At 30.1% G+C, this 18,199-nt stretch overlaps 1 protein-coding gene across 1 annotated transcript; it reads right to left on the bottom strand.

Moving 5' to 3' along the window:
- Window positions 1–772: 772 nt before the first annotated feature.
- Window positions 773–17,908, bottom strand: LOC145049879 (disease resistance RPP13-like protein 4). Its single transcript, XM_078998222.1, has 3 exons — window positions 17,856–17,908; window positions 15,967–16,024; window positions 773–3,281 (listed from the first exon to the last, which is right to left on the bottom strand). Exon 3 carries the CDS (start codon window positions 3,275–3,277, stop codon window positions 953–955), a length of 2,325 nt encoding a protein of 774 aa, XP_078854348.1. The 5' UTR covers window positions 3,278–3,281; window positions 15,967–16,024; window positions 17,856–17,908; the 3' UTR covers window positions 773–952.
- Window positions 17,909–18,199: the final 291 nt, after the last annotated feature.

Genomic DNA, 18,199 nt, shown 5'->3' on the forward strand with positions numbered 1-18,199 from the left:
TATCTAACAAGGAAACCCTAATTTGGATGCTTAGGCCCTAAGCAACCCATGGACTCCCTCCTTAGAGGCCTAGGACGATTTCTAATGGGTTTCCCCATAGAATTCGTCCACCCCTCTAATATGGAGTCCATTAGCCCAATATTCAACTATCACACAAATGACAGTTCTAGTCCCTTAAGTTTAATTAATGTCTTTTAGCCACAAACTTAATTCTTATTAATTCTTGACTAATATTAATTAAACAATATGATTTCTCCTTTAATATATTATTCTCATAATATATTAATACATCATAATTAATCATTTCTCTCCATAATTCATCCTATCAAGTTGCTTTGGTGAGCAACCCAAAAGGACCATGCACCATCGGGTCAAGTACATACCAAAATAATTATGGACTTAGACACTAATCCAACAGTAATTAGGGTTTCTGAGCTCAAGGGGATGGTAGGAGAGGCTGAGGGAGGCTAATAACCCTTTAAATAGGTTCAAAACCCTAAAAATTAGGGTTTCATTGTCCAACTCCTACTTGTCGAGTTGGGGTCCTCCAACTCGTCGAGTAGGTCTTAGAACATGACTATAAACTTTAAATTTCATACATGGTAATCGGGATGTTACAATAATGATATTAACATTCTTGCATCACACACTTGTATCCGTATTATAATGATAATGTTATATATTTATAAAACTAACATATTCAGACAACTTGAATAGTATTTGTTATAGAATTATGACTTGAAATCATCATTACGTAAACATTAAATCATGCAATTTATTTATAATGTTATATATTTACAAAACAACATCTTCAGAAAACAATTAACACATACACAACTTCATTGGTATTTATTATAGAATTTTGAATGTGAATCATCCTTACACAACCGATAAATCATAAGGCATTTTATCCAACAAACCATATCTTGAAATTTGTAAATATTCCATTGAATCATGTAGTCGATGATGTCATCTTATTCCATACTCCATGCTCATTGCAAGGAAAAAGTGTGAGCTTTGGGCATTTAACTTTTTCCAAAGAGATGATATTTGGAAATAAATCTTGCAGCTCCCTCCAATCCATCTTGATTTCATCTAAGTACTTCAATCGCAATACCTCAACATTCCATGTGTCTTTGGGCGGAGGTGGGGAATCATCCCATTCAAGAACTTCCTGATACTGACCTAGATCAGAGAACTTTCCAGCACGGATGTATAGCTTCTTTAGCGCTTTAAGACTACCAGGGGTTAGCCAATTTGGAGTAACGTTGTTGGGGAAACACTTGAGGTCAAGTTTTTCAAGTCGTGAACCCAATGTTAAGGTGTTGAAGGCGTTCATTCTTCTCATGGACCCTTTCACCCACGTTTTCTTTGGAATGAGTTTTATCGATGGAAGTTTAACTTTCCTTTTACGTTGACCATTTACTTTCGACTTAACAAAATCGAAATTTGACCCATGGACACTCCATAAGATTGTTAGCTTACGAAGCATATCCAACTTATGTAACGCATCTAGATGTGATTCTTCAGGGAAAAATCTCATATTTGTGTACATGCTAAGCTTTCTCAAGTATTCTAGATTTATCAAATCGTGAAGGGTGCATACATGCCTTCCTGGTGATTCGACCACAACAAACCCTTTCAAGACCTGAAGCGATTGTAGACATGAAATCTCTTTGGGCATTTCTTGTAGTAAGTAACATTCAGACATGTCTAAATGCGTCAAGAACTTAAGTGCACCAATGGTTTTAGGAATTAACTCAAGATTATGGCAAGCTCTAAGGTCAAGAATGAGAAGGCTTTCAAGCTTTGAAATGGAATTTGGAAGTTCGGAAATCCTAGAAACTCCTTGAAGACTAAAGAACCTCACATGGTTCATATTCTCCAAACTCTCTTGAAATTTGAAATCCTCAACCTCAATATGGTGAGCAGCTGAGCTCTGCCACCTTCCCAGGAAGACCATATTGGCATTCTTCATTCTAATAAACCATTCTGGCTTGAACTCGAGGATATCATCCTTGATATTAAATAATAGATGAAGCTTCTCCCATGTCATACCTTTTGATAGCCCACTACCCATCAAACACACCTTATAGGACCTAGTGATGATCTTCTTTTTCCTATAAAAGTAGTGTTTTTTACGTGTCTCTTTTTCCTTACTTCTATTTTGATCTTCCACATGTGGTTGGTCTTTGTTTTCCGGATAAACAAAGAATGGAGTAGGGTCCCCGTATGAATCAAAGAATTCGATGGCTTCTTTTGTTTCTTTGTAGTTTTCATCATAGAAATCAAAGAATTCTCTTGGATCACCAAGGGGATAGTTGATAGGAATTTCGTCTGGAGTATCAATCTCATCAAATTTTCCAAAGTCTTTTGGGTTACCATACTCATCAAAATCAAAGAAGTTGACCTTGTCTGCAATCATAATAATTGCAGCACGGATCATAGGGTGCATTTTGCAAATAGCCACATTACGACGATATGATTTTGAGATAATAGGCTCGATGAATTCCTTGTCCATAAGGTCTTTAAAGAACTCATTAGCATAGTCCTCTTGGGTTTTTCCAACTATCAAATCATCTTCTTGTGGGACAAATCCTTCTCCTATCCACCAATAAACCATTAACCTTCTACTAATCAACGCATTTTCTGGAAACACCGAAAAACATAGCAAACAAAGCTTTAACTCACGCCTGAGTTTATCATAACGTTGTTGTATGGTTTTACAAAAGGAACTATCATGGAACAGTTTGCTATGGAGCCTGGGCATGACTTTCTGTAACTTATTGGAAATGATGCTTTTGTTATCGACATCGTATTGTTGGTCTTTTTGTTGGTCGGTTACGTCATATCTTCTGTATTTTGCTGGGATTTGAAGTTTCAGTTTAGTGACAGTCTTCTTGAGATCTTTGAGTTCCTTCAGCTGACAAGCTTCCACTTTTAACTTTTCAAACATGTTAGAGGCTTCTTTGACTTCTTTCTTTATATGTTCTTGGTGGTTTCCAAGTTTCGGACAAATAGTTTCAATAAAGTGGATTTCTTGATATATCAAGTTCATAAGATGCTTTCGCACCTGCTCACGGGTGGGTTCATTACTAGAGATGTCTTTTTCGGTTGGGACATCTTTAGGTGGATCTGTGGCATATTGGGATTTAGGAGAGGAAATAGAATCGGGTTGATTAGTAGAATCATCCTTTTTCTCATCTTGATCAAGGGTCTTTGTGGTTTCTATGTTGGTATTTTGCTCTTCATGGGCAGAACTTGTACTCGTTAACATGATGCTAAAAAAGAACATAACATAAAAAAATATCATCAAATGCAACGTTGTACTATCCATTTAATTATTAGGAAATAACCTAACTACAACTTTGTTTCATATTGTTTTAATAATTATAGTTTCGGTGCTTGTAGTTCTAAATTTAAGATAAATACACTTTTGGTCCTTATAGTGTTTAATTTGCATAATTATAGTTTTGGTTACTATGGTTTCTATATTGCATTAATTGTGGTATTGCTCCATGTAGTTTTTTATTTTGGATAGTTATGCTTTTGGTCCTCATAGTTATTAATTTGTATTAGTTACAGATTTGTTCCATTTAGTTTTTAACTTTAATAATTATAGTTCTGGGTCATATAGCTTTTAATTTGCATTAATTTAAGTTTTAGTCCTTATATTTTTAAGTTAGGATAATTTTATTTTTAGTGTTTGTAGTTTTTAATTTCAATTAATTACAGTTGTCGTTATTATAGTTTAAAATTTGCGTTATTACTAAATGAAACTTTTATCCTATGAAATATTTAGGCATTAATTATTGTTTTGGTCAAATAGTGAATTTGCATTATACATAACTCTACACTTTTGGTCCAAGCTTTGAAACTTTTACATGGATGGTCGATATGGTTGAAAAAAAAATTGTACTTTTGATCTCTGAGGTTGTTACCATTAAACCTCGTATGTTAAATCTTCTAAAATAACTGCTTTGCCCCCATTTTGTCTTTTTATTCATTTAAGTTTTTATTATAAAATTTAGTTGTTATATTTGTTAGCAAAAAGTTTCTTTCTCTTGTTTTTTAGTTATTTTATGCCTATGTATCTCAATATATATAAATTACACGAGTAATCTTTTATTTTTGAACTGTTGAATAATCTTACATACCAGTATTTTATATTGGTTAATTTAGTCGAAAATGTAGGAAAAATAAACCCGTCTCAATATGTGAACGATCACCACTTGTTCAAATAGTAACAAACTATTTTTTTCTACTAAAGATCATTTTTTAAATGTACAATAAATAGGTAACAACTGTTTATTTTTATACATATAGTTCATTAAAAACCATAATAATTATATTTTAAGAACACAAAGTCTAGTTGCTTATCTTTTGGTAGTGCTTACATAAAATAGTTGTGCTTTGTGAAAAAATAATTTGTCAGCTATTTAAAATAGTTTGTCCGCTATTTATGCAATTAACCGCCAGATTAAAATTATCGAAGTCAACTTTTCTAGTCTAGAATCATTTGGGTTTTTCTACATAAATTTGTGATACATTTTTTCACAACATTACTACATTTATATATCAATCTTTTGTGTTTGCTTATAATGTTAAGTAAGGTCCTTAAAGGCTTTAAAATTTGAGTTTTCTTTGTTTAGCATATCTAAAGAATAAGAACAACAATTGATGCTTGACGACTTATGTCCATGGTTTTACTATCTGTCAACTTCCAACATGAATATCTACTAAAGATATTTATTGGGAGTTGATAAAGGCTTCTATTAAAGGTTTTACTTAATTAACCGATGGTTGAAATCGGTTATAAAAAAAACAGTAAGATTTGTTATTCTCGAATGATGGATTTACACATATAAATACAATGCACATTCCTTATTGATATATATGTGTGAGATATGTTCAAATATTCTATCTAATTATTGTGTGGATGTAGGAATGATTGTGGGTCAATCATTCCAAATGGATATTTGTGTAATGTTACATTTTAATTTAGTTAACTTAATCCTAAATATAGTTAATTACGATAAAAAATAACTTCCATACTTAATTACATATAATTATGCTAAAAGAATTGACCCCTTAAAACCTAGTTGTCTAGAATAACTGCTACGAGAATAACTAATACAAGGCAACCATATTAATTACTCGTCCGTCTCTATGATTCTCTCTTCTTCACAGTTATCACTTCTCGATATTTGTTATTCTATTTTTTCTTAAGAAGCTTCTTCCTTACTTTCTTCTCCCTTCCAAAATTCGTTTGCAATTTTGACTACTTATTTCCTTTAATGCTTAGTATATATGCTTCTTCCATTAGTTTGTATGTTTTTGTATGGTGATCAATGAATGAGTGTAACTATTATCCGTAGAATTTGAGACCCTTTTTCTGTTAAAGGATTCCCATGAAATTTCTCATTCAGTTCTTGTCCTGCTCGAAAAAGTTATGAAGTTACATCGAGTAACTCTTATAATCTTATACCTAATTTTCGCCTAATTTGGGGATGGAAATTGTTGAATCTTTTTCGTTATACCAAGATGATGAATTCACAGCCTACAACATATACAATAAGGTCTCATAGACTAACCACATTCAGGATTCACATGCATGATTGGTTGACTCTTGCACTACTATTAGCAATCATGGGGCTTCTAGGTCTTCTCCATCCTTTACATCGTTTTATTGGAAAAGATATGATGGTTGATTTCAAGTATCTGGTGAAGCCTAGCACCATCCCTTTTTGGTATATTCCAGTAAGTTCATCTTCTCCATCTTCCATACACAAACACAATTCCAAGGTTGATTTCTCTGATTTCATGTCCCTTTAATTAGCTATATGGAGTTCTATTGCCAATTACTATATTCCTGGAATTCTATCTTCGTACAAGAGATGTTTATGATCTTCACCATGCAGTTTTAGGTGATCAAAACTTTCAACTTCATTCCCATTATCCTCAATTGATTGAATCAGAATAATTTTATGCTCATGTGTTGATTATTACCACAGGGTTTTTGTTCTTTGTTTTTATCACTGGAGTTATAATAGAAGCTTTAAAAGTTGCAATTTTATTCTTTCATGATGGCTTTCAAGAATGAATCAATGATTGATCATACAAGAGAAAGACTTGGAATTGAGTTCAATAACAAGTTACATTGAAGAAGATTAAGTGTATTTGTTCAATAATTGTGTATTTTATAATTCTATTCTTAAGAATTTTATTCATTTTGACGATATTTTGTTAGAATATGTACAATTATATTAAAATGTATCAATCTGTAAGAATATTTATGACAACATTTTGTTAGAATATATACAATGATATTAAAATATATCAGTCTGTAAGAATATTTGTGAATTCATATTTAAGTTCGAATGTGTATTAATATATTATAATGTTGTTATTTTTCAATTTCAGGTTCAAGAATTTTATTATTTTTTCATTGATACTATAATAGAATAACATTCTAACAAAGCAATATCATAGAACATCATTCTAACAGAATAACATTCTGACAGAATTCAAATTGAATTAATTAAAAAAATCAGAATTCAAAATTAAGATAATAAAAATCCCTTAAAATCCGATAATCTACTTTATAAATTTGTGTTTCCTAATTTGAAAGTAATGCAGACATACATTTTACCCTTATTTTAATTAAATGATATTTTTCTATTTTTTTAATTTAATAATATGGATAAATGTGTTTCTTAAAATAACTAAAATGATTGGTCCACAATCATTCCTACGTCCACACAATAATTAGTTATAATACAATAACTTAAGTCATCAATGTATACCTTAAAAAAAGAAGATGATGATGAAAATAAGTATTCAAATTATGTTTCAAATGAGAGATTTATTATTGTATTTGGAGGGATACTGTTGGGACAATATTTTGGTTTATACTTTGCTTTTCTAGGAAATTGTATTTTATGTAATATCTTATGTGTTTACGGCCGTAAACCCTGTTTATGGCCCAGGTTTCCCGTGTGTGTGTGTGTGTGTATATATATATATATATATATATATATATATATAGGGGTGAGGGGTGTGAGGAAAGGGGTGATGAACACTAAAGGAGCTTAAGTGTGTGCATTTGAAGGTGTTCTAGAGAGAAAGAAAAGAGAGTGTGTGTAAGTGTGTGTGAATCTCATGTAAAGGATCATCATTCTATTCATCAATACATTGATATTCATATTATTCTTCTTCTCCTTCTCTTCTATTTGATCTAACATCATCCGTTTGATTGGGATTCCGCACCATCAAACGGATCTGATTGATACACAGGCATATTTGGGGACTTACAATTGGTATTAGAGCTTGGTTGTATCAATCAATCTTTTTCAGATCTGGAGCTTATTTGATCTTATTTTGAAGAGATTTTTGCATTTTTGGATAGAACTCGCAAAATTAGGGGGGGTTTGTTGACATCATCCGTTTGATTGGGATTCCGCACCATCAAACGGATCTGATTGATACATAGGCATATTTGGGGACTTACAATTGGTATTAGAGCTTGGTTGTATCAATCAATCTTTTTCAGATTTGGAGCTTATTTGATCTTATTTTGAAGAGATTTTTGCGTTTTTGGATAGACCTCGCAAAATTAGGGGGGTTTGTTCTTCGTGTTTTTTCCTAAAAACGAGTTTTTGATCGAGTTTTGGAGCAAAATGGGTGAAAAAACACTGTTTTTCATCAAAAACAACGATTTCTGGAGAGTTTACGGTCTTTGAAGGAGAGTTTACCGTCTTTGAAGGGTTTACAGGCCAGAGTTTACGGCCAGAAACGTGTTCACGGTCGCCGGAGGATTGCGGCCGGTGTTTGCGGTCCGAGGAGTTCACGGCCTCGGTTTACGGCTCCGGAGATTGCGGTCCAAGATTGCGGCCTCCGTTTTTGCGACCAGCACCTCGTCCTCGCATAGCAGGCCTCGCATAAAAAATCGTACGCGAATTTTGGAGGTGTCGGGTTTCGATCCCGCGACATCCAGATCAACAAGTCAGCGCGCCTTGCCAACTCCACCAACAGATCACTTGTGATTGCCTTCCGTTTTTAATTCTTAAACACTCCTAGTCGCATCCAAACTTTCGCAATTTTGTCAAATTCAGCCCAAAAATCAATTTCTTTTATTTTTAAGCTCCATTTTCAACAAAAATTTTAATTTTTAATTTTTGAATTTTATTTTTGACTTTTTTACTTAAAATTTTGAATTTGACTTTTAAAGTTTGACCTTTGACTTTAAACTTTGACTTTCTCGTTTGACTTTTAAATTCTCAAATTTATTTTTTCGGTTTGACTTTTCAAGTTTGACTTTTGAGTTTGATTTTTTTTAAATTTGACTTTTAAGGTTGACTTTTGAAGTTTTTAGTCAAAGGGCATTTTTAAATTTGACTTCTAGTTGTGCTTTTAATAGTTTTTTAAGTTTACGAGGGAATTAAAAACATGAAAGAGAGTCGTCAGGAGATTTTAAAACAAAATTTCAACATGTTCGATTATATCCCTGGAGAAATCCTAGAAGCTCAGTTGCAGCGATTTACCACACTCTCTACTGAGATGAATATAGCTGGGATCGTCTTGACTAAATCTGAGATAAACAAAAAGTTGCTGAATGCACTTCCGAAATCATGGAATATGGACGTGGCTGACATGAAGAAGACAAAAGATCTCAATCGTCTTAGTCTGGCTGATATAATTGAAGAACTTAACGCTTTGAATTGTCGAAAAACAATGAGTTCCACAAACCTCCCGGTCAATGAAGTTTCATGTATGCTATCTAGTGAAGATACGATTAAATTTCTTCGGGAACAAATTGATTTATTAAAAAGGAAAGTTGAGGACCTGAGATATAAAGGATATCAACTCAGGAAAGGACAGAAACCCCTGAAGGCTGAATTAGAAGTAAAAACCAAAGACTTTAGGAAACTTCAGGAAGAGTATAGCAACAAGTGTGAAAATTATAACTATATTAAGAGACAACTTGCTGATGTAACTGAAGAACTTGACGCTTTAAAAATTAAGTGTGGAAAAACAGATGTTAGTTTTAAAAATTATACTGCGTCAAGTCAGACAGTCGAGTCCTTATATGAAACCCAATTAAAATTCAAAGAAAATGAAAACAAGGGTCTAGGGTATGATAGTGTTCCTCCACCTTTCAATCATAACTACACATCTATTCCTATGACGCAGGACGAAATTGATAGGGAGGCACATCTTCGATATGGTAAACGAGCTAGATTTGTGTCAGGAGGAGTTATTAATGTTGAAAATACTAATGTTTCTACTTCATGTGCAGGTAAAGTAGCAGATGATGAGAACAAGGAGAGCACTACTGAACAAACCAACATCTCCTTGAGCTCTGAATCTGTTGCTTCGAACTCATCTACTTCTGATCAATCTGCCATTGAGAAATACATGCCACCAATTCCAACGCAACAGAGTTCTTGTTGCAAGTGTGCATGTGGGAACATTAAGAGACAAGGCAAGGATACGCCACTAGGGGCAGGAAGAGACAACTTCACAGTGAAGAAAAAGACATGTTTTCACTGTGGAACACCTGGACACATTTCCAGAACCTGTCCTAATCGTGCATATGTTCCCTACTATGCACAAGGATGGAAAAACGCGCCAAGTGGGAGATACTTCAAAAGAAACCCTTCCAGGTCACATTCAGACAATGGTGACTGGAACGCGCAAAAGGCCAAGAATCAAACCCCCAAGGCCAAGCATCCAACTCCCGAGAACAATAAGGGTATGCTGGCCCAGAAGTCTAGTTCAAAGAGATGCTCCCATGAAGCCAAAATCAAAGTCATCTCAACGACCGACATCAAGATCAAAAGCAAGTACTAAGCCACCCATCAGATCGAAAAAGAAATGGGTTAAACCCAACTACAAATGGATTCCAAAGGCTCACTCTCCTAAATCAACAAATGACTCTAATATTTCATCATCTTCTGTTTGTGATAAACAGGATATGTCATGGGAGAGAGTACCATGCAAGGATGACAAAGGTCGACCCAGTTTCAAAATGGACTGGGTTTCAAAGACCAACTGATCCCGCTCTATATCGAAGCAGCTATGGAGGCATATCATCAGACTTCGGTTTGTTGGTAGTAGCTGTTCCAGGCACTTGATATCGAACATCTCTCAATTGTACAAAATTCAGACATTTGTTTGGGAGTATGTGCCCTTTGCGGGAAAGGAAGAAAGGAGGAGATCACTCATGGGGTTAGTGCTTAATGACATGAAGAATTTTTGGATCTATTCTGAGATTACACGTGCTGTTCTCAGACCTTCTGGATGCAAATTCAATCGGTGACTTACGGTTTGCGTTTTCTTCTCTATACTCTTGAGTTTTTCTTAACCTGATTCATTTTAAAGACTAATTTTTGTTTTAGGATGGTTTAAATTTGTGCATTTACTTTCGTTTCTCTCCTATGCACAAATTTAGGGGGAGAAATATAAACAAAAAAAAAAATTTAAAATTTTAAAAAATCCAAAAACATTAGAAAATCAAAAAATCAAAAAAAAAATATGTTGGTTATGAAATGTACTTGAGGGAGATGTTCTGGGAAGTGATATTATCAAGTGATAACAGGCAATCTGAGTCTGCATAACGTACCCAAAGTTGAAGCGTTTATGCTCTAGTTTGATGCGTCGGTAGGCATGAAAGATTCTAAATGGACTTGACTAGGCAAAGTTGAACTTAGGAAATTTATAGACTTAACAAATCTTGACCTAGTTAGATCCGTTCAGCCTGACAATACGATGCTCGGATAGGTTGAGCAGGGAGATATATATGGGAATCTACTCATCACATTAATTGAACCCGTACTTGGAACCGTGGTTTAACTTTTCCTTGATGTGTGGATTCTATCCTTAAATCCGGTTGGATGAGGCGACTGGTAGATTCCGATAAATTAGGTCTGTAGAATATCATTTTCTTTCTTTCCGTCTGTTAGTCATATGTTGTCTCCTTTGCGTGACTTCCAATCTGACTTGGTACACAACATATGCAACTCTATTTCTCTGCATGTTATATATGTGAAATACCTCTTATCTGTTAGCCATATGTTGTCTCCTTTGCGTGACTTCTAATCCGACCTGGTACACAGCATATGCAACCTTCTACTTCTCAACCCCTCTGAAGTAATAAGTAATAGAATTTTGAATCTATCCTCTCTCTAAATGGTTGTCTGCTCACCCGGTGTAAGGAGTACTCTGGAAGTTCTTGATGGCTGGGGCATATCAGGAAGCGGGAAACACTTTCTAGTACACTTAAAATTGAACACATACAGATTGTCTATAGATCTCGTTGCTCAATTTAGGTGGACAACAATATCCCTGGTCGTCGTCAGATGAATGGTCCTTAAGATATAGTATCTAAGGAATTAGGATCAGATATAATTTTTAGAAACTTAAGTTCACCTTGTCTTGTAACAAATAGTATGTCCTAAATCTGTCACAAATTTTTCGTATTTAAGTGGCCCACAATACCGACGATCGACCAGACAAAGATGTGAATATGGAAGATACCGACAAGTGGATTAAGAATGTCTAGAAACTTTGATCCCAAATCACTCTTAAAGTTAGATATCATTTTTTATTTTTGTTAAATTTGTCATAGTTTCTTCTAATTTAAATATTAGGGGAGAATTAAAAATTTAAAAGAAAATAATAATATTGAAAAAAAACCAGAAAAAATCAAAAATCAAAGAAAAATCAGAAAAATTAAAAATCCAAAAATAGTGTTATTTCTGTTTTATTTCTTGTTCAGAAAAATCAAAAATCCAAAAATATTTTTGTTTATGTTTTAATTTGTATGCTAAGTTTTCTTTTAGTTTTGTTTTGTCTTGAAAAGTGATTTCAGGTATAGATAAGACCCATGGAGTTTGTGTTGAAGATTTCTGAGCCAAAGCCTCATTCGTGAGCATCGAAGAATTCTCATTCGAAGGAGCAAGAAATGAAGATTATTCTTTCAACATTCAATCCTTCAAACCCAGAAGCAAGGTGAAGCTGAAATTGAAGAATATGTGACGGATTGCATTGAAGCCTCCTCAATCAGTCTGTTGCTATCTTTGTACCTACTGAAGTGATCCAGAAGATTTGTTCTCTCTGATGTTCTCTCTGAAGATTCTCAAGCTGAAAGCGATATCTTTCAAGAATCGGTACATCAAGCCTCCTCACCCAACGTGCGTTCAATGCCAAATTCTGAAGAAATGCCCAACCGCTCAAGATGAAGTCATTCATTGAAGATTCATCAAGTTCATCTTGAAGTCGTGAAGAATTTGAAGATTAATGTTGAAGCCAAGTTCCCAATGAAGATTATCAAGAAAGCCAGCTACTTTTTAGGGGGAGCTTGTTGGGTCATTTAAGAAAAGAAAAGAAAGTTATAAACCAATGGGGAGATTGTTGGGACAATATTTTGGTTTATACTTTGCTTTTCTAAGAAATTGGATTTTATGTAATATCTTATGTGTTTATGGCCGTAAACAGGTTTACGGCCGTAAACCCTGTTTACGGCCCAGGTTTCCTGTGTGTGTGTGTGTGTGTATATATATATATATATATATATATATATATATATATATATAGGGTTGAGGGGTGTGAGGAAAGGGGTGATGAACACTAAAGGAGCTTAAGTGTGTGCATTTGAAGGTGTTCTAGAGAAAGAGAGAGAGAGAGAGAGAAAAGAGAGTGTGTGTAAGTGTATGTAAATCTCATGTAAAGGATCATCATTCTATTCATCAATGCATTGAGATTCATATTATTCTTCTTCTCCTTCTCTTCTATTTGATCTGACATCATCCGTTTGACTGGGATTCCGCACCATCAAACGGATCTGATTGATACACAGGCATATTTGGGGACTTATAGTTACTTAAATATTTTTAGGCCAGAGAGACTTTGTTTATTCATATAATCACTCTATAATTTAGGAGTTTCAATAAGAGTGATTACATTCTGAAAGATGAGATGAGTAAATTAATAACAAGGTTTTTCATAAATATGAATTAACACGGTATAATATCAATCTTTTCTCTCCAAACTTTGTGCATACAAACCATAATTGATACACTTCTTTTTGCTATTAGTATCATACCAAGTATAAGATACCAACACGTCTTATTTCCAAAAACTCTCGTCGATACAAAATTGATATCGGTCTATACCAATTACTTTCTAATTCTTATTTCATCGTTTAAAGATAAACAAGTACATTAATTTTTTACTTTTACTAAAGATATTAATTATGTAATTCTTTAAATTTACTAAATAATTATATTGAATTAACTTGTTTATTTTTAATTTTAATGTTGTACTAATTATTAACTAATATTCCTAAATAACTTATACAATTTTTTTTTTTCAAACTATGAAATATTGAAATCTACGATCTTGTATCTTCATATTCTAATAAAATTATACTTTTATTTTCCTTTTGACATGTTTCATCTTATTAGGTTTTCTAATTAAAGTCATGTCACTTGTCAACCTATTGATTCTCCATTTCAAATTTTAAATTTCTCATGCTAGTCACATTAAATTAATAGCATTAGAATAAAAATTAAAATAAAACTAATACAGACTATAAGATGATATAATTTCACGTATTTATTTAAATCAACGATTATAATTTTACATAACTCGTGGTTACAAAATTAATTAAACTTTAATCGTAAAAATTCAAAATTACCAATCAATTATTTAAGTAAATTATTAATTAACAGATATTTTTCTAGTTATACAAAATTATAAATAGTGATTAAAATAAATACGTGAAATTATATCAACAAATAATATGTAATATTAATTTTACTATAATATTTATTTTAATGTTATTAATTTAATGTATCTACAATGAAACTTTTCAAATTGCAAATTTCAAATGGGTAATCAATAGGTTGACAAGTGGTATGACTTTAATTAGGGGACCTAATAGAGTTACAAATAGCAAAAAAAGAAAAGAATTATTCTTTTATTAAAATAGGAATATATATATATATATATATATATATATATATATATATATATATATATATATATATATATATATAATAGTTTATAACTCGTGGGAACCATGAGTTATAAAATTAAATAAAATTATACTTTTATTTTCCTTTTGACATGTTTCATCTTATTAGGTTTTCTAATTAAATTCATGTCACTTGTCAACCTATTGATTCTCCATTTCAAATTTTAAATTTCTCATGCCAGTCACATTAAATTAATAATATTAGAATAAAAATTAAAATAAAACTAATAGATATTATAAGATGATATAATTTCACGTATTTATTTAAATAAGCGATTATAATTATACATAACTCGTTGTTACAAAATTAATTAAACTTTAATCGTAAAAATTCAAAATTATCAATCAATTATTTTAAATAAATTATTAATTAACAGATATTTTTCTAGTTATACAAAATTATAAACATTGATTAAAATAAATACGTGAAATTATGTCAACAAATAATATGTAGTATTAATTTTATTATAATTTTTATTTTAATGTTATTAATTTAATATAACTATAATGAAAATTTTCAAATTGCAAATTTCAAACGGGTAATCAATAGGTTGACAAGTGGTATGACTTTAATTAGGGGACCTAATAGAGTTACAAATAGCAAAAAAGAAAAGAATTATTCTTTTATTAAAATAGGAATATATATATATATATATATATATATATATATATATATATATATATATATATATATATATATATATATATATATATTAGTTTATAACCCGTGGGAACCATGGGTTAAAAAATTAATTAAACTTTTATAATAGGAATTTATAATTATTAATCAATTATTTTAAATAAATCATTTTAAATAAATTATTAATTAAAAGATATATCAAAATTTTAAAGTTATTATAACTTCAAATTTAACATATAATTAGAAAATGTTAATTTGAAATTTTGAATCGAAATCTACCCTAATAAATGAAAATGACTTTGCCACATGTCCTCTTCTCATTCATTTGGACACATGGCATTTTCTAGAAATTTTAAATTTATCTATTTTCCACTTGTCATTTTATTGTATTTTTGATTTTATTAAATTAAAATCCACATTTAATATATAAAGTAATATATATGTAAGGTATTTATTAGAAATGGTTTATATATGTAATGTATCTAATGCATTAAAGTCTCATTAATTTTAATAATTCAAAAAATTTCTTATTTTTCTTATAAATTTAAAATTTTTAAATTGTTAAAATTTTATATTTAATTTTTTTTAAATAAACCCATGTAATACATGGGTCTCACACCTAGTGCCTAATATATCTACATGATACATGACATAACATTAATGATGAGTTGTATTAGAGTGACACTTAGCAAAAGGAGATTAAAATTATTCATTTATTAGAATAAGGGTACATATATATATATATATATATATATATATATATATATATATATATATATATATATATATATATATATATATATATCCCTAAAACCCTAAAAATGTATCAAAAAATAATAATTTGATATATCGAATCTTTTTTTTTTTTTTTGACTTTACAAAACTAAAATTCGCTACTTTTTACAAAAAATCGCTTAAAATATAAAAGAAAAGAAAAAAGATTAGATATCTTAAACTTAAAAACCTGTGATTTTTAGGTCTATAAAGTCAAGATATCTTAAAGTAAAAAACCGATAAAAGTATAAAAAATCGCTACATTTTTTTTGAGATACCTAGTCTTTTAGCGAATTTCATCAAAAACCTGTGAGTTTTAACCCTATAAAGTAAAAAAAAATAGATGGCTTAAAATATTTCTTTTCTATATACTTTTATTGATTTTCTAGGTTTTAACGTTTACAAATCTTTATGTATTTTCTATTCATTTGATATATATATATATATATATATATATATATATATATATATATATATATATAGAGAGAGAGAGAGAGAGAGAGAGAGAGAGTACTTGTAATGGAGGTGGGGAGATTGATATACTTAGATGTCAAAGATTGATAAATCAGATCCTACAAAATGTTTAAAGTGAAAAATAAGTTAAAAATAGTACGCAAACACACACATACATACATACACTAGATGCATGTCCGTACAAAGCAGTGACATAAATACCTTTGTTAGAAAATCCCAACTATTCCTCATGTCTCATACTCATTTTCATTTACTAGAGAACTTGGGTCTATGTTAATTGAAAGGGTATTTAGTTTCTTAGGAGAAATATTTATTTGATTTTATTATTTGCTCTTATATAATAAAAAAAATTACCACTTTGAAATAAAATATTTGTGTTTATATCTTATATTTATATTGTCTGTTATACTATTGATGTAAGTTACTTAATATTGGTGTCTAGTTTAAAAAATATAAATAAATTTACATACATGAATGTAATATTTTAAAATTTTATTTTTGCTTCAAATTCAATTTCTTAATTACTTTGCTTAGTTTAAGTATTCAAACTTTGGACAAGTATTAATGAATTAATTATGAATATTTGACTTGTACAAAATAAACTTTATAATTTATACCTTTTAAAATTCAAGATATATAAAAAAAAATATGTTTTAAAAAATAGTATAAGATATATATATATATATATATATATATATATATATATATATATATATATATATATATATATATATATATAGGTTCTATGGAAAACAAAAAACCCTAAAAATCATAAAAATGCATAAAAAATATTTAGTGATCACAAAATTTTTTTTATAAAAAATCACAACTTTTTATTAAAATTCGCTGAAAAAAAATAAAAAAAATCATTTTTTTTATAAAAAAAAAATTTTATAAAATCTTTTTTCAGCGGATTTCTCTAAAAACCTACGATTTTTTCATAAAAAATGTCAAAAAAAGTTTTGTGATCTCTAAGTATTTTTTTAAAGCATTTTTATGATTTGTAGGGTTTTTTTGTTTTCCAAATAACCCTTTCATATATATATATATATATATATATATATATATATATATATATATATATATATATATATATATATATATATATATATATATGGTTAACATAACGTAAAACGAGCTATTTTTTGTGAGGTCGTAAGACTATTTTTTTAGGATAGTATTATAATATTTTAGTGTTTAAAATAATATGTGTAGTATTCTAATATTCTAAAACAATATTGTTAACATATTTTTCATTGAAATATTCTAAAACATGTAATTTTATGATATTATTGATGTTACAATTCTACAAGAATTAAAATATTAGAATATTTCAGTATAAAAAATCTTTTAATCATTAGATGAGGAGTAGCGTCGTGTGATTTCCTTTTATTTTTAATATTGTTGATAAAAAAAAAAATTTAGAAGATTTTTTACTCCTCATTCTAACTCAGCCTTCTCTCTCTTTTTTCTTTCTCTCTCTTTTTTTTCTCTCTCTCTCTCTCTCTCTCTCTCTATATATATATATATATATATATATATATATATATATATATATATATATATATATATATATATGTGTGTGTTAATAAATATAAAACTAGCATTGTGTGAATATTTCGCAACGTTAAAACGGCATAAAAGAAAGATGTAGTTGTGGATGAAAAATATTTAAAATCGTTGAAAGTGATTTTCATTTTTGAATAAGAACGTTCAATATACTAATTAAACATTTAAAAATTAAAATTTTCTAACCTATCGACGTAATGCATTGCATATGTTTGTGTGAGAGTTTTTGTTTGGTCAAAAAAAACGAAAAAAAAAAAAAAAAAAAAAAAAAAAAAAAAAAAAAAAAAAAAAAAGAGAAGAGAGAGAGAGAGAGAGAGAGAGAGAGAGAGAGAGAGAGAGAGAGAGAGAGAGAGAGAGCACCTATATTGTAGATGTGGAAATTGATATACTTAGACGTCAAAGATTGAAAAATGAGATTCTATAATGTTGTTAAATAGAGAAATAAAGAACAAGAATGTTTTATTGTTGCACGGTATGCCCAACTTTCTTGATGTTTTCCCTCCAATTCACTCTATCTTTAACTTTTGCTAAAATAGATAAAGGAATAACTTTAAAGGTATTAAGTATATAAATTGCATACGTTAATTCTATATCCATGACTTATATATTTATTTTATCGTAAGATTTTTTGTATAAATTATTTATATATACTAGGCGAATGCCCGCACGTTACGCAGAAATGCTTATAGTTAAAATCTTTAGAA

Source organism: Lactuca serriola, chromosome 1 (assembly GCF_051521515.1).
Source record: "Lactuca serriola cultivar US96UC23 chromosome 1, Lser_US96UC23_V15, whole genome shotgun sequence".
In the NCBI taxonomy this organism is placed as follows: Eukaryota; Viridiplantae; Streptophyta; class Magnoliopsida; order Asterales; family Asteraceae; genus Lactuca; species Lactuca serriola.

Bases quoted from the DNA above. Each gene is read 5' to 3' on its own strand.
- LOC145049879 (XM_078998222.1), bottom strand. From the start codon at position 3,277: ATGTTAACGAGTACAAGTTCTGCCCATGAAGAGCAAAATACCAACATA.